We start from the raw sequence: 26,493 nt of genomic DNA on the forward strand, positions 1-26,493 counted from the left end.
ACAAACAAATTCTAAATTCTCAAACTCTAAGGTTCATAAAACCCTAAGTTTGTTTAGAGGGCTCTGATACCATGTAAAACTCTTAGGTTTGAGAGAGATTTAGAACGCTCTATTCATTCACCAAAGATATGGATATATATAAATGTGTACAAAGCATAGAAAAGGAAAATATAACTAGATATTTACAATAATGGAAAACCCTAATAATAGAACATTTTGGACACAATGTTGCCAAAATTCCCGAAGTCACCTTTATTAATACAAATGTTTTAAACCAACTAACATGCATGTATAATAAACCCTAACCTATAGTTTAAAAAAAATGGCATAAAATATCTTAAAACACCTCGATGGCCTATTTATTGTTTGTGCATATTCCAATCATACTGTTGAAACTAAGGGACCTATAAATAAGAACCCTCATGTTGCTAAAATTCCCGATGTCACGTTTATGAATAATAGCACATACAAATATTTTAAACCAACTAACATGCATGCATAATAAACGCTAACCTACAGTTTAAAAAAGGGCATAAAATATCTTAAAACACCTCGATGGCCTATTTATTGTTTGTGCATATTCCAATCATACTGTTGAAACTAAGGGACCTATAAATAAGAACCCTCATGTATCTTTCATATTATGTTAAAAAATAATAAAAATGACTCTCTATCGGGGTTTTTCCTCCATATTTTAGGATTTTCCACGTAAACCTTGTGTCTTCTATTTCTATCTTTTAACATGGTATCAAAGCATGGTGACGAAACCCTAGCTGTTGACGAAAACCAATTGTGCAAGATAATCTCCTACAACAGCTGCCACCGTCGAGAACGCTACCACTGCTATCCAAAGCGACATTGACTAGTATTTCCTTGGAATGGAAGTGGCCAGATCAAGGAAGGGATCTCTGTCTCACAACAGAAATACACTCTTGACCTTTTAAAGGAAATAGACGTGACTAGATGTAGACCTGCTGACACTTCTATAGAATTCAATGCCAAACTGAGAGATTTTGTTAACAAAGTTCCTGTTGTTAAAGAGAGGTATCAGCGTCTAGTGGGAAAGTTAATTTACTTATCACATACTAGACCAAACATTTCCTATGTTGTCAGCATAGTCAGTCAGTTTTTGCAGGCACCTTATGAAGAACATATGGAAGCTGTGAATCAAATTTTGAGATATTTGAAAAGCACTCTTAACAAAGGTCTAATGTTTAGAAAAACCGATAGGAAATGCATTGAGGCCTATACTGACTATGACTTTTTAAAACATTCATTGGATCAGACTGCAATTTTGTTTTGGTCTTTAAAAGCCTAGGGGGTTTTCTTGGTTAAAGCCCTCACAAATCACTTGACTACTAATCCTTTGGATAACCTGATGTTCAAAGCTCTATGGAAGTTAGAGAGCCCAAGACATGTTAATATCCTTGTTTGGTTAATGATTTTTGGATATTTGAATTGTTCTTCGATAATGCAACGGTAACTCCTCTCTCATTGCTCATCTCCCTCTATTTTTTCTCTTTGTATGGCTGAAAGCGAAGATTTGCAACACCTTTTCTTTGATTGTTGTTATGGTAAACATTGCAGGTGGCGTTTGTTCTCTTTTTTCAACATTAAATGGGTGTGTGGTAAAGATTTTTGAGATGATGAAATGCAGATTTCTGTAGGTCCAACCTTGAAGCTACCTCAGTTGATTTGGTCTAATGCAGTTAAAGCTCTACTTGCTGAAATTTGGTTTGAAAGAAACCAAAGGGTCGTCCACAATAAATTGTGTCCTCGGATGGATCGTTTTGAAGTTGCTTGGATTAACGCTTCTTCCTGGTGCACTTTTTCTGAGTCTTTTGCAGATTTTTCCATTCAAGATCTATGCTTAAATTGGAATGCATTTATTTTTCCTGCTTAATGCTTTCTTTGTGATGTATTTTCTCTTTATTTTTATTGGTCTGGCTTGTTTTATAGTTAGACTTTTATTTCATTTCTCATAATTTGAGCATTAGTCTATTTTCACCACTTCAATGAAAAGAGTATTTTCGTTTTAATAAAAGATTCATTTATTATTATTGGGCCGAATGCCCATTTGAGTTTTATAGGCTTTGATACCATATTAGTTAACATAAGGTTTCATCTCATAGTGTACACAAATGTAGTTTGAGTACATTATGAGATCCCTTAATATTTGAAACGTGAAATCCTCAACGGCTTTACCTTGAAAAGACTCACTTGAAAAGACCCTTAAAAACCTTGATATATTCAATTAACAATGCATAAAACTAATAAGATGGAACCAGTTATATTAACCCGAAACTTGGTTAAAGTAACGAAGATTCCTTGAAATAATTACATTTAAGAAAACAAAAAAGTGATGCAATCATGAAATACCTTTGAAAATGCAGAAAGCATGATGAAAATAATATCCAGGACAGAACAGATGGCATGCTCTAAACCCTCAATCTCCCGTGGGTCAGAAAGACGGCTGATATATAGTTTCTGATCAATATAACTCCATGTCAGAAAATCAATAAGCTTAAAATATACACAAACTACATTTGCTAGACAGACCTCGAGAGCTTGTCTAGTCGTACAAACCACTCGAAAAAGAGTGTTATGGATGGAAGAATCAGAAAGAAGCATATTCTGGACAAGTGGGCCCAGTTTTCCAGCACCTGAGCTTAAAAGAATGCATCTCCTCGTCACCTCAAGCACCTGCAACAGAATGGATAACGGTCCAGAATAAACAGAAATGGAACAGATATTTGAGCCAAGCCTTTCCCTAGACAATTATAACAAATGCAAGACAGGTAAGTTACAATTACATTCTCTCTCTCTCTAAGAAACATATATTTTTCTTTTTTCCTCTTTCTATTTTGTAAACAAGAAAAATAAACTCTTTGAAGTTGGGAGAGGACACTCAAACCGCAAGCTAACAGCCTAACATAGATACTTGATATTACAAGATATGGCTCTTTCTTGATATAAGCACAAAATACGGCCAGCTCAATTCTATAGAAATAACTTTGAGAAAAAATGTCTAGAGAGATAATGCCAGGCACAAAAGATACCAACAGCAATCAATTTAAAATATGTAACTCAATGTGAAAGACGAAGAAAAAGAAAATGTAATATCTGCAAACTTCAAATTTTACTAGAATAAACAACGAAATTGATATGCTCAACTGAAGGTAGGAATTGTATAGCCCACACTGTTAGACTTTGAAAAAAGAACAAAGGCCAAGAAAACATCAACTATAAATGAGAACATACCTTCAAAGTTACAATCCAACGAGTATGCTTAACCTTGTACTTCCAGTACTCATGATTAACTAGAATATACTGAAGACAGAAAGCAATAAGAGCTAGGATAGCATCATTTTCTAATCCAGTCTCCATTAGCGGCATGGTAAAGTCCAGTACTGAAAAGTTTGACAGTTCACAGGAATAAGACCATGTTAGCATGCACTGTACATTGAAGCAAGCAAGGACATCAACAACACAAGGTTGTCGAGCATTAAAACTGGTAAATCATCACGACCCAAAAGTTGAAGCTAATATGATAAATTTAATTATATCAACACTTAAACACTCACTTAATTTGTGGGTTTCAAATTTTGTAGAAGATTCAATGAGCGGAAATCAATATCAACTGAAAAGGAAATGACATTAAAAAGTTTGAACGTAGGACCTCCTGCTCTCATACCATGTTATATCATTGATTAACCCAAAAACTTAAGTTGATGGGTTATGGTAAATTTAATTTGAGTTGTCAGTGAAACGTGGAAGTGGATCTCTGACAAATTGTTTATGTTATCATTGCCACAATACCATACAATAAATGATCTTATTCTTTTAGGTAGAAAAAGAAATATAATAGATGGAAAGTTGATTCAGAGGAAAAAGACATCTGAGATGGTAGGATGATAGTTTCAAAGTAGGAAATTAAATAAAGCTCTGAGTAAATGATTGTAGGCATAGAAATCTATGATATCTTAAATAAAACATATTGAAACCAAAGACTATCAAATCAAAAGATTTTAAAAACTACCACGGTTCCATATCAAGTCTACTATAAATTTTCGTGAGACGAGATTATGGAGATTTGACATAGTGAGGACAGTATGAGATAACATGGGGTTCCATGTCAAAACCAATTGGCAATGAGAGGAGTAGCCCAACTATGATCTACCTTATAGAGATTGTGAGGTCTCTTGATTTTTCCGATGTAGGATTCTCAACATCCCCCTCAAGATGGTGTCACCATTTTTGGATCGGATCCCAATTATTTTTTTTAGGAACTGAATGCCCATTTGGGCTTCATGAGCTTTGATACCATGTTAAATCACCAATTAACCCAAAAGCTTAAGTTTATGGGTGGCAATAAATTTAATATTATATTAATACTCTAACAAACTATCTATCATAAAGTATTTTTTTTATACTTCTGTAACCACCTATCACCAAAAATGTAATTTTTTTTCTCTAACTTGAAATGTTTTCATTGCAAAACAACTCACCAAATTGATGTAGCAAAGTTCTGTTTACGAGCAGTTTTTACTTTGAACAAATGGTGCTTGCAATGAATTCATTGAACTAGCAATTTCTCCTTTACTGTAATTTTACTATTCATAAATTAGGGCTTCTATGTATAGATACATATTAAACTCGTGTATAAATGGTGCGAATTTTTCAGTATTTTTATCAAAAGCCAAGAAAGTGAAGGGCCAAAATGAAATAAATCATATCGGCCAAAAATTATTACAAACTAGAGCCGAACATACGTGATATGCAGAGCGGGGAGTCAGTATCATTGTGCTCAAAATCAATAAGCAACATCTTTGCGAGCTTTCCAAATTGAAGCCATGACTCACTGAAAAAAGAAAAGAAAGAAGAAAAATTACCATTTGCGAATAGAATAAAGTTATTGAAGTTAATTAACGAGCATGAATGTACAACAATCACATTTTTTATTAAAAATAAATTAAGAAACAACCGAATCCTCCTCTTCCTCATAAAAAGGATACACAGATTGTGGACAGGACATCAAACCTTAAAATATCAAAATATCAACCCATACAAAAGCATAATATACAGGTGCGGCCAAAAGAAAATTGGCATTCCTCTGTCTCTAATTAAAAATAAATAAACCACGACAAAAATAACTAATTTATCTATGGCATGCTGAGGAACTCAAGTAATAGAACATTTCGCAAGCATCAAGCATTGTTTCTTCCCTCAACAATTTAAAATATTTACTTTTACCCCAATCTTTTATTTTCTATTAAAAATTCTTAACAGAGCTTGCTAACAAAGGGATACAACAATTTAAAATATTCAGGGTAAAATATAACTTGAAAATGCTTTTTATGCATTTTGTATTATTAAGCTTAAACGAAAACAAATAATCGCTTTCTGTTGTTGAAAAATTCAGGCTGCAGTTTCAACTTTCAAGTTGCTGAAAATGTGCAACTTAGCAACACAACAATAAATATATTCAGGGAAAATAAAGAAGACACAAAGGAAGCTTCACCTCAGTGCATCGTGGCCAGCAACATTGAAAATATTTGCCTGGAGTGCCAGGGGAGTGACCGTAGCAGGGAAACTAGAAGTAGAACCAAAATGTATTAGAAAAAGATGAAAGGAGTAATTCCTGAAAAGAAAATTACAATACTGTGAAGTGAAAAACAACTTTAAGAACTCTAAGATTACCATTTCAACATCTTTGACAAAATATTTAGACCCATGGACATCGCAGCAGCATTACTTGAATTAGGAGATAAGTTTCTCACGAGAACACAAATAATCTCAACCAACCTGGTGAACAATACTAAATTTAACGGATTGATAACAAATAAGTAATGGAACTTTTTAACAGAATAAAAAGAATTTAAAATCACCACAAATTCTTTTCTGTCGGACAAGCTCTGTCTGCAACTTGAGGATTAGAAATGTGTGTACCACCCATCAAAGCAAAACAGACAGCCTATACAAGACGTTGTAACTGTTAATAAAACAATAAAATAACCATGCAAAAAAATCTCAAGAAGCAACTGCATATTCACATGGGTGTCAGTTTCAAGACGTTTTTTTAATCATCTGCAAGGTCTTATTATTTTGAATGGGATGCTTTTTTGTTTAGTTAGTTCTGGGCTCTTTTTAGTGGTCAGCCTTTTAGTATGCCTCTTCACTTTCTTTTCATATTCTGTCCTTTATTTCGATGAAAGTTTGTTTAAAGAGACATTATTTATTCCATTGGCGATATATAATTACAAAATGAAGGACTAAAATTCTCAACCCAAAGAAATAGATTTAGAATTCGGAAGACTTCAAAAGGAAGTGATTCTTTGCTAGGAAGCTAATGCTTCCAGGAAGATCGCAGATGCATATGCTAAAGTTCTCAAGAAATACATAGCCCATATAACTTGTTACTATGTCTAAAGTCAAAGATCCTTGATGTGCAACAAACTATCTTTTCTCTTTATTTCTTTTTCTAACAAGATATGAACTTTATATTGAAGAAATAAAAAGAGACTACTGGACAAAGATACAAACTCCACAAGGGAGTGAATAAAAAAGAAAATGTAACAACAAAACAACAATAAAAGCATTCCAATTGAGACATGTATCTTCTCAAGAAAACTCATCAAAAGACCTTGAAAGAGCACCAAGATAAAGGGCCCTTAAACATGAGGCCCTTAAACATGAGGCCCTTAAACGATCATATTCCAAAAATACAGCCTACTTATACAGATGGCAATATGCATCACTTCACATGAATGGAAAAAAACAGTCTGCAGAGGAGACTCCAAGAATAAAATACAGAAACGTTAAGATCCAATGAATGATAGTAAGAGTTGAAAAAGTTTACAATAACCAAGCAACATAAAAAGAGTAAAAAAGAATACCGTATTAAAGGAAACCATTCGACTCAACAAGTCAAGTATAACAACTTGTTCATTGTTATTCAAATACATTCCTTGGGCCAAACGCATGAGCAACATGAGCATCCCTGGTAGTTTATACTGCAAAACAATTATGTATTTCAAAAAATAAAAAAAGCAATATGAAAATGATAACAGAATTTGATAAATTTGAATAGAAAGATGTAAATATTAATTTTTTTTCTTGAAGCAATATATTTGGGATAAAATAAAATATCTCATTCAAGACTTCCGTTACTTCAAACCTATAAAGCACCGACATTCCTAAAATGACCAAGTGTTGGTGTCGGACATCAACACACAAAATAGTGTCTTAATATTTTATTATTATTTTCCTATTTTCCAACAAGTTGGAACATGTGAAGGACATTCTAGGACATGCGACTACTAAACTTTTTTAATTAAAAAAACAATAGTTTGTCCACCAATTAAGGTCCGATCCATCCTTCAAATCTAAGGGTTTTTAGCACTCACCCACTGACTTTTCCATCATCAAAATGCACTGATCACCTACTCACTCATACTCAAAAAGTTTAAAACCTCCCATATGTTTCCTTTCTCTTTCTTCACCGATACTCAACAACCACTGACTTTTACATCTAAAAACCAAGATTTAAAACCAATTTTTCTTTAAATCTCAACAACCAAGATTCGGTGATTCCTCAAGAAAGAAGACCTCAAAATATCCTTTTTCAGCACCAACCCGAAACCCAAATGCTAGGACTTATGGATCAAAATTCTAAATTATATAGTGTTTTCAAAGCACAAGGTGCAAATCAAGGCGACAAGCCCTTTGATCGCCTCAAGAAGAGAGGCATCAAAAAGGCGAGGCCTGAGGCCTGAGTGAAGTGAGGCACAATGAGTGTGTGTATATATATATATATAAAGTTAAAACATTCAAATGTCAAGTCTTAAAATATATAAAATGGAATATATGACCAAGAACTTAACACAAAAAATAATCAATTATTGCTATTAAGTATTAACATGAATAAAACATTAGAATAGCTAAATAAGTATTAAAAATAAGTCAGAGTATTAATTGAATTTCCTTCTCCAAGGCTTCCTTCTTCGTGGAGTGTTCCCACCTTTTCTCAAAGACAATAAATTATTTTGTGGAACTGTAACAAGATTAAAACACCACTCGCACCCACCCATTTCTATTGAAGTAATTGGTTAAAATTTATTTACGTTTGACCTTCTAAATTCCCATTTTGAAACTTTATGTCCCTTCGCAATCTGTAATCCAACCTTTCAAGTTTTCCTTTTCTTTCTTTCGGTTTCTGTGTATTCACTTCAGTCTTCAAACTTAGTCATGCACCTTTCCAAATTTCCTTTTCTTTCTTTTGTTTCCAAGTCAACTTCTATCATGCATGCATGTGGCATCCCATCTACCCTTCTTCCTTAAATCTTAGTTCTTAGTTCTTAGAAACTGGTTTGACAAGTTCTTTGCCCTTTGGGCTCCATGAGAGGTTAGTGAATCCTTTCGATCTCATTTCTGTTTCTTTTCACTTTATGAAAATAATTTTGATTTAGAAAAAGAAATCACATTTTGGCTCATTTACAATCCAGGCGAACGCCTTTGTTAATGGTAAAAGGCGCAAGTAGGCGAGCACATGATTGAAGGTGCTCGCCTTGACTTGCACAGAGGCGAGAAGATCCCAAGTTGCATCGCCTCTCACCTGAGGTGCACGCCTGGGGTCGCCTCAACATCACTGTTAATTATCCGAAGAAGATGGGAGTTATAACAAATTTCGGATAGGGCACCAAGAAGACGTCAAGCCAAGTGTTTTCAAAGCACAAGGCACCCCTCAAGGCGACAAGTCCTTTGATCACCTCAAGGGGAGAGGCAACAAAAAGGCAACGCCCCAACGAAGCAAGGCACAACGAATAAATAAATAAATAATATATGTAGAAGTAGAACATAAGTTTATATACAAATGTCAAAACCTCAAAGATCAATAATAGTAATCTAATCAATAAAAATCAAAACTCTAAAGTAAAAGTTTAAAACATGATCAAATGTCAAACTCAACATCCTTCCCATCTAAATATATGGTTCCATCCATTGCTCTTCCTTGGATATTGTTCTCAATGTCTATTTCCTCTTCATCGTTGTCCTCATTTTCATCACTAACCACTTGTATAGTTGGTGTTTGCTTTTGAACTCTAGAAGTGGAGGCAGAGGCAGTTGACTTTCCTTTCGATCTAGTGTACGTGATGGGTTCTCTAACGCCACTAGCACGAGCTACATCTCCCCATGTGAGATCGTCGTCATCAAAAACTAGCTCATTGTCAACTTCATCTTCATGATTTTCTTCATCCAATGTTCCGACCAGCCATTCATTATTCTCGTCTATATGATCTAAGGAGATTGGAGCAAGTTGATCCTTTAAATCAAAACGCACTAAGTGTTTGATTATACTTTATATAAATGAGATCATTTAAGCATTTCTGCTCTAACTTGTTTCTCTTTTTCATATGAATCTACAAATTATTAACCAATATGGAGTTAGAAGTTTATTTTAAATCTTAAATTAAGAATGTCGAAAACAAAATAATCACTTACATGTTCGAAAACACTCCAATTGCGCTCACACTCAAAAGCGCTGCACATCAGATTAAGGACTCTCATGGCTAACTTTTGCAAAATTGGAGTATAACCACCATAAAGAACCCACCATGATGTTGTTCACACATTTGACATGATTTAGAAATAGCATACTTATATACAATATTTCAAAAGGCTAAAGGCATCCTTGAGGCGTTTTCTCATAGAGAGGCGAGGCGGGTAGAGGCCTAAGCCTCAAGGCGATATGGGGCATATGTCTCATTTTAAATTAAGAAAACATATTTAAATCATAAAACATAAAACCTCATATATTTTTAACATAACATAAAAAAAAAAAAAAAAAAAAAAAAAAAAAAAAAAAGTCTCAATATTCCACCAATATTTTGTTACTGAAAATCTAAAGCTCATCCCCAACATCATTATCACCGTTACTACTAGAATCTTCCACAAAGTCATCATCATATCAAATAGTTTCATCTTCATTTTCATTGTCACTTTGAATATATACTCATTCCTCTTCATCCAATATCATTGGAGAAAATAGAAAAAGAAAGCAAGGAAATTGAACAAATAACTATAAAGAAAAGAAAAGAAAAGAGAAAAAAAAAAAAAAAAAGAGAAACAAATGAAAAAAAAGATACAATAATAGAAATTTGATAAAAAAAATAAAATGAAAAAAAATTGAAGTAGAAAAGAATGGTAAATACACTATGAAAAAAAAATTAAAAAGAAAAAGAAAAACAAAGAGCAAAGAAAGGAAAAACAATAATAAAGCTTACCACTTGCTGTGCTGCTAAAAAATTTTACAGTTTCACTTGCAACTTTTTTCCATGGCTAATGCAGATTGCAGGCAGCCACTTATAATCAACTTTATAAAATAACACAGAGCCTTCTGACTTTATTCAACTGATTCAACTTCTAATTTTCAATGAATTTTATATGTACTGTTGGCCCCACAGTGGTGGCCCACAACCAAATTGAATTAGAAGACATGCAGATCGCTGGCACCACTCCAAGTTAATTTGCTTCAGCATGATCCACCACGTGGGTCCATGGCCCACCAACATTATAAACAAGGTATACGCATTAACACCTCAAAGGCATTCACACAAAGGCTTACGCCTCTGCCTCTTTAGATACCTTCAAGGCATAAGCCTTAAGGCATCATACTGCCGCCACACTTCAAGACGTGACTCAAGGCTTACGCCCTGACCACTTTTTGAAATATTGCTAATATACACTATTAATGTAGTAGGGAATGTCCTTACCTTCCCCGTATTGATTGCTAAGTCAATGCTAAACATGCCTTTAGATTCGGAATATAACTCCGATTCCACTGTGCATTGATTTTGATCACTAGTAGATGGTATGAATCTTTGCACAACTTTAAGTAGACCACTCATGACTTCAACATCTTGAGTAATTCTATCCTTGTGTTCATAGAAAAGTGATGGATTCAAATAATATCCAAAAACATGTAATGGTTGATGAAGTTGACAATCTCATCTTCTATCAATGATCTCTCAAATTGGCTTGTACTTCATCTCTTTATCATTAAACCCACTCTTAATGGACACTTTTACCCTATCCATGGCCTCATAGATATATCCTATTGTAGGTTTATCATCATCGACAAGTCTAAGGGTCCAGATGCCTTTAAAGTGTAGACCACTGAGTTCCAAAAGGATGGCATCAAAACGATGTCGGCTGCTTGTTTTGATCTTTTGCCCATTTGGAAGTCGTCCATTTCTCAGAAATAAACATCTTTCTCTAGTTCGCTTTATTCCTGTGGATACTTGCTAAGATAAAAAACGATGTTGCAAAACGTATAACCACCGGTCTCACCAATTCATGTTGATTGGTGAACTCTCTCATCATGTTAAGTATGCACAAGTGATTATAAATAAAACCACTTAATGCTACAACCCTTTTAAGACATCTTTTGATCTGATCTATCTTCCCAATGTCCTCTAATATCAAATCTAAATATGGTATCCAATATAAATGTGGTTGTTTTACTTCCAAATATTTGCCAGCTAGGACATAGTTTGAAACATTATCAGTCACAACATGGACAATATTCTCTCCTCCTATCTTTTCCACCATGCTATCCAAGAGTTCAAATACTTTTTCTCTAGTTTGAAGATGCATCAATCTATTACAAAAACAATGTCACAACAGCATAATGCACTAAAAATTTATCAGGGTTCTATCTCTTCTATTAGTCCACCCATCAGACATCAAAGAGTAACCATTTCTTTTCCATTCAACCTCATGGTAACTCATTAAATTTTTTGTATGTTTTACTTCCTTTTTCAAGCATGTCACTCTAGCCTCATGATAAGGAGGTATAAAGCCAGGTCCAAATATTCCTATGGCTTCAATCATTATTTGAAAACTTTTTAACCGAATTGTATTTAAGGGAATACACCCAAAACTGACTCCCCCCACTCTAAAGTCTTTTTGATTATTTACTCTAAGAATATTGAAATAGCCATTTTAATATTACTACAGCTGTGAAATTTTTGTTGGCAATAAAGACCAAAAGCACCAAAGCAGTAACCAGTTCAAATAGAAGAATAATATTAATTCATTCATTTACCTCCCAACGTACAAGAACAGTATTTCCACCGACCACTTTCAAAACATGTCCACGGGTTTTACAGGGAATCAACAGCCCTTCCATTCCAGGAACAAGTAATGGCTGTTGAGTTTCCACAATCTCTGGGATACTATCCACCGAGGTACTGCTATTGATCTCAAACAAGGATGATATGCCCACAGACTTATCTAGAAAGTCAAACCTATTAAAAGTAATCAAAACATAAGATGGTAACAACTGCAAGGCAATTGAGTAAGACTAAATCTAAAATAACAAAGGAGAGGTGACGAGATAATAGAACATAAATAAATATAGTACTAGCAGATATAAAGAAACCATACACTCATAAAGGAAATGAAATGTAAGGTGGATACTAGCAGGCAATAAAAAATCAGGCCAAAAAGAAAAAAGTAAAACAAAGTCAAAAGCATTACAACGAATAGCTGAAGCTGTTAACAATAACAGACACAGGATAAGACCAAAACTGGGTAATGATCACAAACACCTGAACGGTTCAAATCTCCCAAAGAGATTTCCACTCCTCTAAAACTCCTCCTGTATCTCTTGGTTTCAAATTTCACACAACATACCAGCAAAATAATCAAAAGAAGAACCTGATTCTCCTTAAAAATCCACATAAAACTCTGCTGATTTATCCCTTAATGTGTGTTATTATATTTTCAATAATTAGAATGTGATTATTATGAAAAGATTTTTTCCCTTTCTTTTTTAGGTCTATTTTATTTTAAGTAAGACTCTTGTAATTATGTAAGGTAAGAAAAATAGCTATTATTCATTAAAATATTATTTTTAGAAGGTATCCGAGCAGAAAACATAAAACCTACCCTAGCTGCAACAACATATCTCCATCGCATCGTCGTACGTTGACAAGCCATTTTAGACATGTCTGACCACGTGACCTGTTTGCTCGCAACTTCGCCCTTCATCGGACAGTTATACCGCTTATCAGAGCTCTGATTGTCAAACACGCTTATCTAGGACATCTATTCTTGAGAATCATGACCATTCTTGTTAGTTCTTGGGTTCATTCAAATGTTCCTTAATCATTTTAATTTCAGTTTTGCCTTAGTGGACTAGGTCCTTTAATTCTTGTTTGTCTAATTAAGTTGTCATATTTTTAGTTAGTTATTCCAGCTGGCCAAAGTTCTGTTACAACCCCTTTACCTATTTAAAGGGCCTGCCATCATTAATAAAAATCGCTTTTGAACTTCTTTGGAATTTGTCTCTTACACGTCTCACTCAGTGGTATCAGAGAGTTTGATCTTACCTCGAAATTGTGCTTTGAATTGAACAACTACAAAATATTTTTACAAGCAGACAAGGATTTGGCAAAACTTAGATCTGTTTGATAGTTGTAAAACTCTTAGGTTTGAGAAAGAATCAGAATACTCTACTCATTCATCAAAGATATGAATATATACAAGTGTACAAAGCATAGAAAAGGAAAATATCACAAAATATTTACAAGAATGGAAAATCCTAACTATAGAATTATAACAATAGTTATGAATAGGAGTCATGACCTTACTTGAACAAGATCTGTTCTATATGTTGTATAACTGTGTCCTTGAGTTCTAAAATTATGAATGGGAGTCGACAAAATATACACTTACAAAACATTTTCACAACCTCTTCATGATAAGTTAAAACATATTGAGGTTGATAAACGTTTTACAAAGGAAAAAATTGACGCGGGAGCGATTCAGAGCAAATTATTGATGTGTTGACAAAGAAACTTCCAAAGATAAGATTTTTCTTTTTTTTTTCTTTTTTTTAACAAGAAACCAGCCTTTTCATTAAGAAAATAAAATGAGATTAATACTCAATTTACAATGTTATATGTAAGAATAGCTGAGGATTAGTAGGCGCACCAAGGCATCTCAACTAGGTTGACATCCCCTTAGTGCCTTCATCATATTCAAAAAGAAACTAGTGCAAATCCACTAAGCTCAAGGAGCATCCCAGCCAACCTTGACTCAAACAATTACATGGGAAAATAGAACTTACAAGAGCTCTTGGAAGAGATCAATACAATAATAGAACAAAAAACTCTCCGAAACTACAAATCCAATATTCAGCCCCTACAACTTCACCAAAAACACAAAATAAAGTAAAGCAAAAGATCGAAGAAACAGATACTAGTGGCTTCAATCTCCTAGCTGTCCGAGTGGATGAAAGCACTCCACTTCAGGTTAATATCTTATATGGAGTGTTGGAATTTCTATATTTGTATATGAATATTTTTTCCTTTATTGTTTTTATTCTTTCCATATTTGTAAAAGGTCTTTCTTCTATACAAAAAAACCTAATCTGCACATATTAAATAAGAGAAAAAGGAGATTAATAGTTCTATTCCTCCAATTTCTACATGGTATCAGAGACACCGGCTAGCTAGCAGTCGTGCTTGTTCGTGGGTTCCGACTGACGCTCGCCTCAACCGTCGGCCATCGACAATCTTAATTAAAAAAATAATAATAAATTGCAGACCTTTGCGCTCGTTCGTGGTTTTCTTCAAGCGGTCGTCGCCTTCACGCAACACCTAGTTTTTCTTCTTCAAACAGTCGGTGCCAGCCACTATTGCCAGAACTCGCGCTGCCGCTAGTGCCTAGCCGCCAGATTTGAAGTCGTGCCGGATGCCGCCCAGTGCACCAACCTGTTCCTCTTCCAACAATTGGTCTGGCTTGGTTTAGCATTTGGCCTAGCTTGGTGTACTGGTTTATTTAAAATCTGGTTCATTTGGTTTGGGTTGCTTCTCTTGGATTTGGTATAAAAACTCTTCCTTTTTTGGGTGGATTTCTACTATTTGCTAAATCTTTTACCATGTTACAAGAGCAAATTCATCAAATCCTATAATTGTCAACTATCAATTTTTCATCTAGTAATTCATGTGTTTCTTTGACTCACATAGGTCCCAAGACATTCTCGTGTAGTAACTCATCTCTATGGATTATTGATTCCGGAGCTTCAAATCACATGACTAGTTCTTCGTCTTCTTTTAATTTGTACTCTCCATTATATTGCAATGAGAAAATTAGAATTGCCAACGGTAGTTTTTATTCTGTTGCAGGAAAATGAACTATTAAATTGACTGAAAATATTTCTCTCCAATCGGTCTTACATGTTCCAAAATTAGCCTATAATCTTTTATCTATTTCTAAATTTTCCAAAGATTCTAATTTTCCAAAGGCATTAAGGGCCTGATCAAGAGTCTGTCTCCCAAGTACAAAAGTTCCTTATACCTCAAAAGATTAGTCTTAGATCACCAACTAACCCAGAAGCTTAAGCTAACGGGTAGAGGCGAATTTAATAATATCATCTAACACTTCCTCTCACCTGTGGGCTTGAAATATGAAGAATGCCAAACAAGTGGAAATCAATTTTAAATGGGGAGGAAATAACATTGCAAGAGCTTGAACACTAGACCTCCCTAGACCATCTGCTTTGATCCCATCTTAACTCACCAATAAACCGAAAAGCTTAAGCTTATGGGTGGACACGAATTTAATTATATCATCTAAAAATTAGCAAAGACCTTAGCAAGACCTTAGGAAAGATCTTATAAACACCGGTGATAAGACTAATATGTCCGAAATCCTTAACTCTCTCTACACGCTCCTTTTAGGAAATAAGGCACATAAAAGTTTCCAAAATGGAACGTTCAAAATACCTCTTTCAAAGAATTCTTTAAAAGCATTTTCCAACTCCCCCCTTTAAAAGATTCCAATTATCTTGGAAAAAAGCCATGGAGAAACTATCTGGACCCAGGGATTTATTCCCATCACTCCCAAGAATTGCTTTCCTAATTTCATCTAAAGAGAACGGAACCACCAGCTCCTCTCTCTCCTTCTGCAAAATAGGAAACCAATCAATCCTTTGAATAAACAATTTTGGAATGACAACAGGACTATAGAGGTCAGAGAACACCGATAGAACCACCTCCTCAATATCCTTGTCACAACTTGTTCACTTCCCATTGCCCTTAACCAAAGAATCTACACAATTCTTATTCCTCCTCCCACTAGCCACCCTATGGAAAAATGCAGAATTATAATCCCTAACCTAATTCCCTTTCATCTTTTGGCTCCAACTAATATTCTCCTTCCTAATCATATCAGCATACTCCTCTCTCAGAGAATCTCTCTCCTCTTTCAAAGCAGGATCCAGACGACCCTCCATTTCCTTCAAATCAATCTCCTCAACTCTATTAATGATTTTTTTCTTTTTGATTTTGACATCTCCAAAAAACCTCTCAATTACAAGACCTAAGTCTGATGTAAGAAGAATGGGGTTAATTAGGTAATAGTCTAGGTTAATACCCTTTTTAACCCACTTGTATTAAAAATTTATAAATAGGAATAATCCCCATCATGTATGGAAAAAAAACTAAATAAATAGTACTTTTCCTTCAAGAATTCTCCAAGATTCATAATCTACATCAAACTTTCTTCTCATTGTTCGCTTAAAGAACAAATTGAATGTTTGACAGCACAAGAACACATTTATTGGAGGGAACGATGTAAGCTTAAAGGGCTCCTCGAGGGGGATGAAAACACTCAATTTTTTCATCGTTTTTTTTTTTTCATCACTGAAATCCTTTCTCGGGATGGTAAAAGCCTTTTGACGAGAGGTACTATTGAAACTAAATTTTGTGATTTCTGAAATGTTGTCCTCGGTTCCTCCCGACTAATATCAATTGGAGCCCCATTAGTAGCGACCATGCAGCAGATCTTGACAACCGTTGTCTAAGGAGGTTTTCAAGGTTGCTTCCTCTTTAGCTGCGTGTAAATCTCCTGGTCCTTATGGTTTTGCTGCAGATTTTATTTAAGTTTTCTGGCCTACTTTGAAGCAGACATTATGAATATGATCCATGATTTTTCAGATGTTGGGATTATCAATGCTTTCTTGAATGAGACTAATATTTGTCTAATCCCAAAGAAAATTGATTCCAAGTCAATCTCCGACTACCGTCCTATTAGCCTGATCCCATGTGCTTATAAGATAATTGCCCATGTTTTGTCCATTTGTCTAAAGATGATCCTTCCATACACCATTGCTCCTAATCAACTTGCTTTCATTGAAAATAGGCAGATTCTAGATGCCTCTCTCTATGGCTAATGAATTGATTGATGATTGATCTCAAAATGGGAAATGAGTGGTTCTTAAGCTGGACATTGAAAAAGCTTTGACTGGATTTCTGGATGTTGTTTTTCAGGCCAAGGGTTCTGGATCCACTTGGAGATTGCGGATGCATGGTTGTATCTCTATACAAATTTCTCAATTATTATTAATGGTGAGTCTCAAGGTAAGATTTTTCCTTTTTGAGGCATTAGACAGGGAGATTGTCTCACTCCTTTTTTATTTATCTTGGTTGCTGATTGCCTAAGCCATCTTATGGACCGTAGCTTATCAAAGGGTCTTATTGAGTCTCACTCTATTGGTTACTCGTCTTTTATCCTCGAGCCATTTACAGTTTGCTAACGATACTTTGCTCTATTCTACTGTTGACCGTACTACTTTACAACATCTTTTTGAGGTTATTCATTTTTTTAGAAGACCCTGTTTTATCTATTAATTTCTCGATGAGTGAGCTTTTTGGGATTAATCTTTCTGGCCCTGCAATAGAATCTCTCTTCTATTCTCCTACAAAAATTATTAAGAGATCGGAGAAATTGATTCGTGATTTCTTTTGAGAGGGCACTGGTGGTGATGATAGCATGCATAATGTCAATTGGGAAACTACTCGACGCCAAAATTGATGGGTAGTCCTGGTGTTGGCAACTTTTGTGGTCGAAACTCTATCGTTTCCATTTCCATTTGTTGTTTCCGTTGTAATTTGAGTATTAGAACGTCTCATTATTGGGATATGGTGAAGGTGCTATGGGTGTGTCAACCTAGTTGAGATATCTGTGTGCCCATGTTGATCCCTCGCTTTTCGTTTTAATTTTTGGAGCATATCTTGTTTCTTTGTAATTCAAACATTGGCCTCTTTTGGCCAAATGGATTTAGCAATTTCTGCACGAACAGGATGCTTTGTGGAGACAGCTTGTTGTGCCAAGTACTATTGGACCTTGTTCTATGTTTTTGGTGAAATCTCTTATGCATGATTTGGTGCATAAGGTTAAACCTCTTGTGAAAGACTTATATTCTGCCATTTCGATGGACCATTTCCCTAAGAAAATTTTTAAAAAAAAATTATGGGAGCTTACTCTTGGTGCAATTAATACTGCCAATCATCTTCAACAGTGTATGCCATATATGTCTACATCTCCATCCTGATGTGTCAAAGCCATTTTAAATCATTTGCCCATCTTTTTTTCACTGCTCTTTTGCTTCTTGCATCTAGCATATCGTTTTGGAAGCCTTTGGTAGTTCGCTCGTCCAAATAATATTTTTGATAATCCTTGCATCTCTTCTGGTGGGACATCCTTTTCTTGGTACAAAGAAAATGGTCTAATTGGCTATAGTATGAGTTTTCTTTTGGACTTTATGGAGCAAGTGCAATAACTGTCTTTCTTTTTCAGTTTTTCATAGTTTCATAGATTTGGTTGTCTACAGCTTTCAATTGGTGTAAACTAGACACCCTTTTAAGCATTTTAGTGTTTCTTATTTGCTTTCATTCATTCAATAAAATATTTCTCATCTAAAAAAAAATATTAAATGTTCTTAAATCACCAATTAATCCAAAAGCTTAAGCTTGTGGGTGAAGGAAAATTTAATATCGTATCATCTAACATTCCCCCTCACTTGGAGGGTTTAAAATATGGAGAAGACGCAACAGGTGGAAATCAATATTAAATGGGGAGAAAATAACATTGCAAGGGTTTGAACATATGACTTCCCAGACCATCTAAAATCACCCTAACCCAAAAGCTTAAACATATAGGTGAAGGCAAATTTAATATCATATCATTTAACAAACGTTTTAAAGCACCAACAACAAAGAGGAACATTTCTAAACTTTGTCGGCCTTCATTAGATTCTTCTGTGTATTTCACTTTTCAAATTTAATAATAAAGCTACCTTAATATTGACCAGCACTTTGGTTGAGGATGGGAGATTTGGTAGCTCTTTATCAAGGTATTATAAGAAAGCTTCGTTAAGGAGAAGTGATGGAGAAGGTAAGTCCTCTGCAGGTGTATGATATTATTGCATAAAAAATTCTCCCCAACCCTAAACCCAGTAATGCCGATTTGACGACTATAACCTTCTTCTAGTTTATTTATCTAACCTCCTCCCCCACCAGGCTTTTGGGCCCTCCTCTGAAACTGAAAGACATATTTTTCCTCAAAGATGTTCTAATCAGGGTGAACCAATTAATAAATAATAATAAAAAAACTTTTCATCGTGAAAGGAATTAAGAATTTCATATTCAACATGCCTGACTTCAATTTTTCCAACTCAGAAGAGAATGCAAAAATTCAACATGATATTGCACCCAAAGATTCAGAATTACAAATTTCAAAGGTACAGTGTTTTCCACCAATGTCAAGGCGAATAAGAACTGGAGAATAGAGACACTGCTTACACGCATTTTGCTGGCCAAGCTCCTTCACATAGAGATGATAAAAAACGAACAAATTCCACAAGCCTGAAAGGGAATTCACCTTCTAGGTCATAAAGTAGACATCGAATAGGACCATCAGTGAAACTCTCTCTGTCCCAGAACTGAATGCAAAGTGCTTCCTGCAATTTTTATGAGCAAAAAAATACAGACAGAAAATAATCAGCAAATGATGTAACGAGAACAAGAAGCAAAAACTACAGAATGATCACAATCGTTGATCATTATACATCCAAACCTCCCCACGGTATATATTGCAAAGTATATCCAAAATTGAGCAGAAGGTGGTGTCCTCCATCTGCAATACAGATAAAGCCGGATTTTTTTTTTAAAAAAAAAAAGTGTATTGATGTAATATAGCATTTAGAGATTGGACTCTTAACCTTACTCAACAAAGTCTATTACAATTTAATTTTACAAGAAACAAGAACTTGTATTGATCAAAAAAAGGGCAACCTAAGGGCCGAGATAAGAGAAACCCATCAAAAAAAAAGGAAGAAGAAGAAGGAGGAGGTTCTTGTGGTTTGCACACCAACACCGATGTACTATATATTAGCCCAAAAGAAATTCTCTATAACGCTTAAATTAACGATTGATCCAAAAGCTTAAGTTGATGAGTAAAGGAAAATTTAGTGTCATAACAGCTAATACTCCCCCTCACTTGTGGCCATGAAATATGACGAAGACCCAACACAAGTAGAAATAAATTTTAATTGGAGAGAAAATAAAGTTGCAAGGATTTGAACAGAGGACCTCCAAGACCAATTGCTTTGATACCATCTTAAATCATTGGTTGACCCCTAATAGTTGAAGGCAAATTTAATATCATATCATCTAACAATAACTGACTTGTCCTCAAAGATCTATCTTTACGTAAGAGCCAAAGAAGCAACACCTTTCAACATCTTATTGGCCCCTAATTAATAAATTCCAAAGCTAGGTTGCTTTGGGTTAATGGGTTGAAGCTATATTATCAAATTTGTGGTGGGAAAGAAATCAAAGAATTTTCCATGGCAAAGAGGAATTTGGACTTTCCCAAAGACTTTCTTCAAAAGTTGTCTCTTCCCGAGATAGAAGGAAACTCTAAAGTTTTATTGGAAAATAATTTTATCCCGCTGGACAAGAACCAGTTAATTCAGCCTTCATTTTCCCCAAGTTTTAATGGAGTAGATTTATCTTCAGCATTTAATTCGGTGGCTAATAGCCCTAAAATTTCAATGACAGAGATATGAATCTCAAGCTCTCAACACTCGTCAAAAATTACAAAAGCCCTTCTTCAGCAGCAGTTTCTTGGCTTGGGATTTCATGTCATGGGATTTCTTTTGCTCGACATCAAAGTTGTATTTAGACTCCTCAGCAGCAGTTTCTTGTTCTATCAAGCTCAAAGTTCGGATTTCTTCCCTTATCAACATTTGGTTTGCTGCAGCAGCTGTTTTATCCTCCTATAGCCTTGATTTTTCAGCAATCATGCTTAGTGGGTCTTCATTAGTTTTAAATTCGACCTTTGCAAGTTTTTCATTTTTTTTTTGTTTCGGGCTTGTTCGAGTTTAAGTGTTCATTTGTGTTAGATATTATGTGATTGGCAATATTTCTTTAAGTATCACAAATGTTACTTGAGTTATCTCTGCATTTGTGGTTTTCTATCAAAGGGATGTTCTACGAAAATGCAAATTCTGCAAAATACTTTCCTTATCGGGTTTTTCTTTCTACATCATTATTTGCCAATTCTTTTCCTTTCCAGTATGTGACTGTTATGGAAGTTAGGGTTGCTCAGATCTCTGGTTCGAGTTGGTCATTCTATCTATACGAGAGCAACATTGAAAGTGTATCAATCATGTAAGGAGAGAGTTGCATCACTTGGAGACATACTCCAATCTGTTTACTTTCTGTGTATCGTGATTCATCTGAGAAGGGATTCTCAGAGCTTAAGAGGAGCTTGTGTCATTCCAGCACAGGAAACTTTGCTCCTAGAAGGAAAGATACAATTCAAGTGAGAAGGAGTCTCACGACTTGAGGGGAGCTCAAGTCTTACAGAGAGGGAGTCTCGATCTTAGGGGGAGCCTAAGACATTCTTCACTGATACTACTATTTAAAGGGAACTTAAGTTTCCGTGAGAGGAAATCTTAAACCTAAGGGAAGCCTAGATGCACGGTTGGGTGATAAAGTTGTTCGTGAGTCACTGTAATTGTGTTATCATTACAAATAAGTACTACGTTGTAACTGCTTATCATTGGTCTTAGTGAAGTTATCTTTCCTAGGTACACTACCTCCCACACGTAGATGGTTTAAACGAACTGGGTTACCAATCTCTTGTGTTCATCTGTCTCTTGATTATTTTTTGTAATAGTTGTGTAGAATGTTATAACATTGTAGCTAACATAGTTATCTTGCAGTAGTCAACTCCTTTTTTTATTTTCAATTAGTATCAGAGCGGGTCACCATTATCTCCAGTGTTGTGATCCGCCCTCTCAAATGAAAGGATTAAAGGAAGGAGGATCTACTACACGTCCTCCTGTATTGGACGAAACAAACCATGCATACTGGAAAGCAAGGATATCAACCTTTTTAAAATCCTTAGACAACAAGTCCTGGAAGTCCATTATTGTTGGTTGGACCCCATCCTCAAGAGGACGAAGCCTCTCTTAGAAACTCACAAGCCATAGATGTCATATTCATGGTGTTGATAAAAATATCTTTTGATGATCAATACGTGTGTCTCTGCTAAAGAAGCCTGGGATATTCTTCTTGTTGCTCACGAAGGAACATCCAAAGTTAACATATCTAGATTGCACATGTTGGCCACAAAGTTTGAAGCTCTAAAAATCGCAAGAAGAAGAAACTACTGCTGAATTCAATGTCAGATTACTTGACATTGCAAACGAATCATTTACCAAGGGAGAAAAGATCTCTGAAGACAAACTTGTCAGGAAAATTCTCAGATCGTTACCTAAGAAGTTTGATATGAAAGTCACTGCAATAGAAGAAGCCCAGGATATCACCGTAATGAAGGTTGATGATTTATTTGGATCTCTACTTACCTTTGAAATGTCACTTGGTGACAAACCTAAGAAGAGGAACAAGGGAATGACTTTGCAATCCTCAATTGAAAAGCACTCATCTGAATCAATAGAGAAGACCGAAGAAAATCTTGCTGATCCAATCTCCTTACTGTCAAAACAGTTTTTTCGCATGCCAAGAAGTTTGAGAGGAAATCTAGTTTCCACCCCAAGGATGGCCAAATCGGGGAACAGCTCTGGATTAAATGTACAACAAACTCAAAGATCAAAGAATGATTCTGACAAACTAAATGGTAATGGTATGAACAAAGATAAACAGTTTGGATGTCGTGAATGTGAAGACTGATGACTGTAAAGGCAAAACAAGACTAATAGTGACCAAACAAGAGTTAGGTACTATTAGTCAGAATGTCCGACATTTCTGAAGAGGCAAAACAAGAGTTATGTTTTGTCCTTGTCTGACGAGGAGTCTGATGACTGTAGTGATCTAGAAGAAGATGTCAAGGCCTTTGTCAGTTGCATTTCATAAATAGTTCAAAGGAGAAAATGCCTATCGATGAATTTGTTACAATAAGGATTGATGAGGATTCCCATGACTCATCTATTGCAATGTCCTATCATGAAATTTACAAGCAGAAGTGTGAGTATGCTAAGGCTCTCAATGTTCAGAAAGCAAGAATTGAGCCTCTTATTGTTGATAATGCTCACCTTATGGAAGTTATGTCAAATTTGAAACGTGAACTCGATAAAGTCAAATTAGACAAAAAGTCCATCAGCAAATCTATTAGAATGTTAAATTTTAGAACTATTTGTTTAGAACAAATCTTGTCTGAAGGCAAGTCTTCCAGAGATGTTCGTGGTATTGGCTTTACTGGTTCCAGGTCTCACAATAGACATCAAAGTTCAGATAAAGGGAAACAGAAAATTGTGTTTGTTAGAGAGCAAGAAACATGAAAAAAATGCTCAACCAGAATGTCCTACTTCTAGTCACTTTCAAAGCAAGAATCATTCGAGCAAAGAGTAGTGGATCTATCACTTATGTGGAAAAAGAGGCTATATTAGACCCTACTACTACGAGTTGTATGGCTACCGGAGTTTTGAACATAACTCACAGTCATTTGGTTACTTCAATAGTAGAAGATCTCATTCTCCTATAATGAAGCAAATTTAAAGTAAAAAACAATCAAAATCTCTGTAATGTTGTACTTACATCCCTTAGAACTTCAACCAAACAGGATCGATTCTTCAATAGTGGTTTTTCTCGACATATGACAGGAGAAAGAAACTATGTTACTGATATTCGGAAAGTAGGATCAGGACAAGTTACATTTGGTAATGGAGCAACAGGGAAAATCATTAGAAAGAGAACACTAACTATCCTGGTTTGTCAGTGCTTGAGAATGTAATGCTAGTAGAAGGCCTGACTGCAAACTTGATTAGTATTAACCAGTTATGTGATCAAGGGCTGAACGTGAATTTTACAAAAGAAGGGTGTGTTGTCATGGATAATGCTAAATTTTTTGTCATGACTGGTAAGAGATCTTCTGACAATTGTTATTTATGGACACCTACTGATTCTCAGCATCAATGTTTTGTTTCTAAGCATGATGAAACTACTTTATGGCATAAACAGTTGGGTCATGTAAGCATCAAGGCTATTCGATAGGTTGTTAACAAAAAGGTTGTGATCGGTATTCCAAATGTTAGTGGTCGAGGAAGAATTGGAGAGTGTCCAAGTAGGCAAGCAAATAAGGGTGTCTCACAGACCGGATCTTGTAATTGTTACAAGTCGTGTACCTAAACTAATACACGTTGATCTTATGGGACCCATGCAAGTTGAAAGTCTCGATGGACTCTGGTTCCTTGCCCTGAGCCTGCCAATGTTATTGGTACCAAATGGATTTTCAAGAACAAGTCTGATGCGAAAGGTGTGGTTACAAAAAACAAAATTAGATTGTTTGCTCAAGGATACTCTCAAGTAGAGGGTATTGACTTTGATGAGACTTTTGCACCAATGGCTCGACTGGAAGCTATTAGACTTCTTTTGAGTATTGCATGTCTTCTGAAATTCAAACTCTATCAGATGGATGTCAAATGTGCCTTCCTAAATGGGTACTTAACTAAAAGGGTCTACGTCGAGCAACCCAAGGGATTTGTGGATCCTATGTGTCTAGATCATGTTTATAAACTCCAAAAAGCCTTGTATGGATAGAAACAAGCCCCAGAGATTCTGACGGTGTTGATGTGAATGAAAGTCTGTACAGAAAAGTCTTTTGTATCTTACAGCTATCAGATATAGCCTTTGTCGTGGGAGTGTGTACAAGATATCAAGCAAAACCAAAAGCTAATCATCTGCTGAGTGCCAAATGAATCATCAAGTACATAAGTGGTACCTCTGATTATGGTTTTTTGTATTCTTTTGATACTAATGGCTCAATAAGGCCATAAGTGCAAGGATCAAATCACGAGTTCTTTTCGAAAATAGCCTATCAACTAGGGGCATTTTTGTAATTTCTTGTGTACCTAGGGCTTCCCATTGTCTATTTATTTGGTCTGTTCCCTTGTACTTTATGTATCAAACCAATAATAAAATATAAATCTCAATAGTGGTTTTTTTCCCTATTCTAGGGTTTTCTACGTAAACTGTGTGTTTGTTTCTTGTTTTCTCTTTTCATCAATTCTAAATTGTGGCTTCAAAGCTTGCAACCACTAGGAAAAAGATGTAACTTCTTAAGGGCAAAAAAGTAAGACTTAGGTGCATAAACACAAGAATTCAACAATAACAGTTCAATTCCTAGACAAAACCACCAAGCTAAACATTAACCAAAGGAGAATGAGATGAAATTGATTTCATCTACAAACCACATTTTGCAACCAAAATAGAGAATTTGGCAAGAATTATGAGTGACAATTCTGCTTGTAACAAGTGTTTGATGAAATATTCCACCATGAATAACATCTGGAACCTTCAACTTACCTCCATTAAGGGACATTCAACACTACATTGATTTTATATCCGGAGTCTCACTTCCACATCTTCCCCATTACAAAATGAGCCCATCCGAGTACAAGCACTTCATGAAATTATCGAAGACCTCAAAAAACAGCATATCCAACCTAAGCTATGCCTCTATGCTGTCCCTGCTCTATTAGCCCCAAAAAAGGATAGTAATTGGCGCCCATGTATTGATAGTCGAGCTATAAATAAAATCACTATCAAATACAGATTTCTCATCCCTAGAATAGGTGATCTCCTAGACCAATTAGCAAGTGCTCAAATCTTTTCCAAAATAGATCTCCATAGTGGCTATCACCAAATTCGAATTAGGACAGGGGATGAATGGAAAACTACATACAAAACCAACGAAGGCCTCTTTGAATGGTTGGTTATGCCATTTGGGTTATCAAATGCACCTAGCACGTTCATGAGACTCATGAATCAAATATTCCTACCATTCTTAAATAAGTTTGTCGTTATTTACTTTGACGACATCTTAATTTATAGCAAGAGCTCAGAGGAACACTTATCACACTTACAGGATGTCTTCTATATCTTGACACTCATCAATCAGTCATTAATCGGAAGAAATGTGCTTTCTTAACTAACAAAATTTCTTTCCTTGGTTTTCTTATTAGCTCTAAAAGAATTTAAGTCGATCCTCCCAATACCATCCACAGTCAAGGAGGTACAATCATTTCTAGGGTTAGCTTCATTTTATAGAAAATTCGTAGAAGATTATAGCACATTAGCAACTCCATTAACGGATTGTCTAAGAAAGGGGAAGTTT

At 35.3% G+C, this 26,493-nt stretch overlaps 1 protein-coding gene across 2 annotated transcripts in view; it reads right to left on the reverse strand.

Moving 5' to 3' along the window:
• The window catches only part of LOC120089385 (nucleoporin (DUF3414)), an 86,397-nt gene that overhangs the window by 19,225 nt on the left and 40,679 nt on the right, over positions 1-26,493 (reverse strand). For both annotated transcript variants that reach the window (XM_039046836.2, XM_090305853.1), the window contains 11 exons: positions 19,927-19,986; positions 19,653-19,810; positions 12,107-12,308; positions 6,897-7,013; positions 5,889-5,974; positions 5,701-5,805; positions 5,522-5,593; positions 4,773-4,861; positions 3,262-3,410; positions 2,560-2,703; positions 2,380-2,487 (listed from right to left, as the gene is read on the reverse strand). In XM_039046836.2, the coding sequence (XP_038902764.1) occupies positions 2,380-2,487; positions 2,560-2,703; positions 3,262-3,410; positions 4,773-4,861; positions 5,522-5,593; positions 5,701-5,805; positions 5,889-5,974; positions 6,897-7,013; positions 12,107-12,308; positions 19,653-19,810; positions 19,927-19,986 (1,290 nt within the window). The remainder of the gene's footprint in view (positions 1-2,379; positions 2,488-2,559; positions 2,704-3,261; positions 3,411-4,772; positions 4,862-5,521; positions 5,594-5,700; positions 5,806-5,888; positions 5,975-6,896; positions 7,014-12,106; positions 12,309-19,652; positions 19,811-19,926; positions 19,987-26,493) is intronic.

The sequence above is a fragment of the Benincasa hispida genome, chromosome 10 (genome assembly GCF_027475165.1).
Source record: "Benincasa hispida cultivar pf3 chromosome 10, pf3_genome.v1.1, whole genome shotgun sequence".
Classification (NCBI taxonomy): Eukaryota; Viridiplantae; Streptophyta; class Magnoliopsida; order Cucurbitales; family Cucurbitaceae; genus Benincasa; species Benincasa hispida.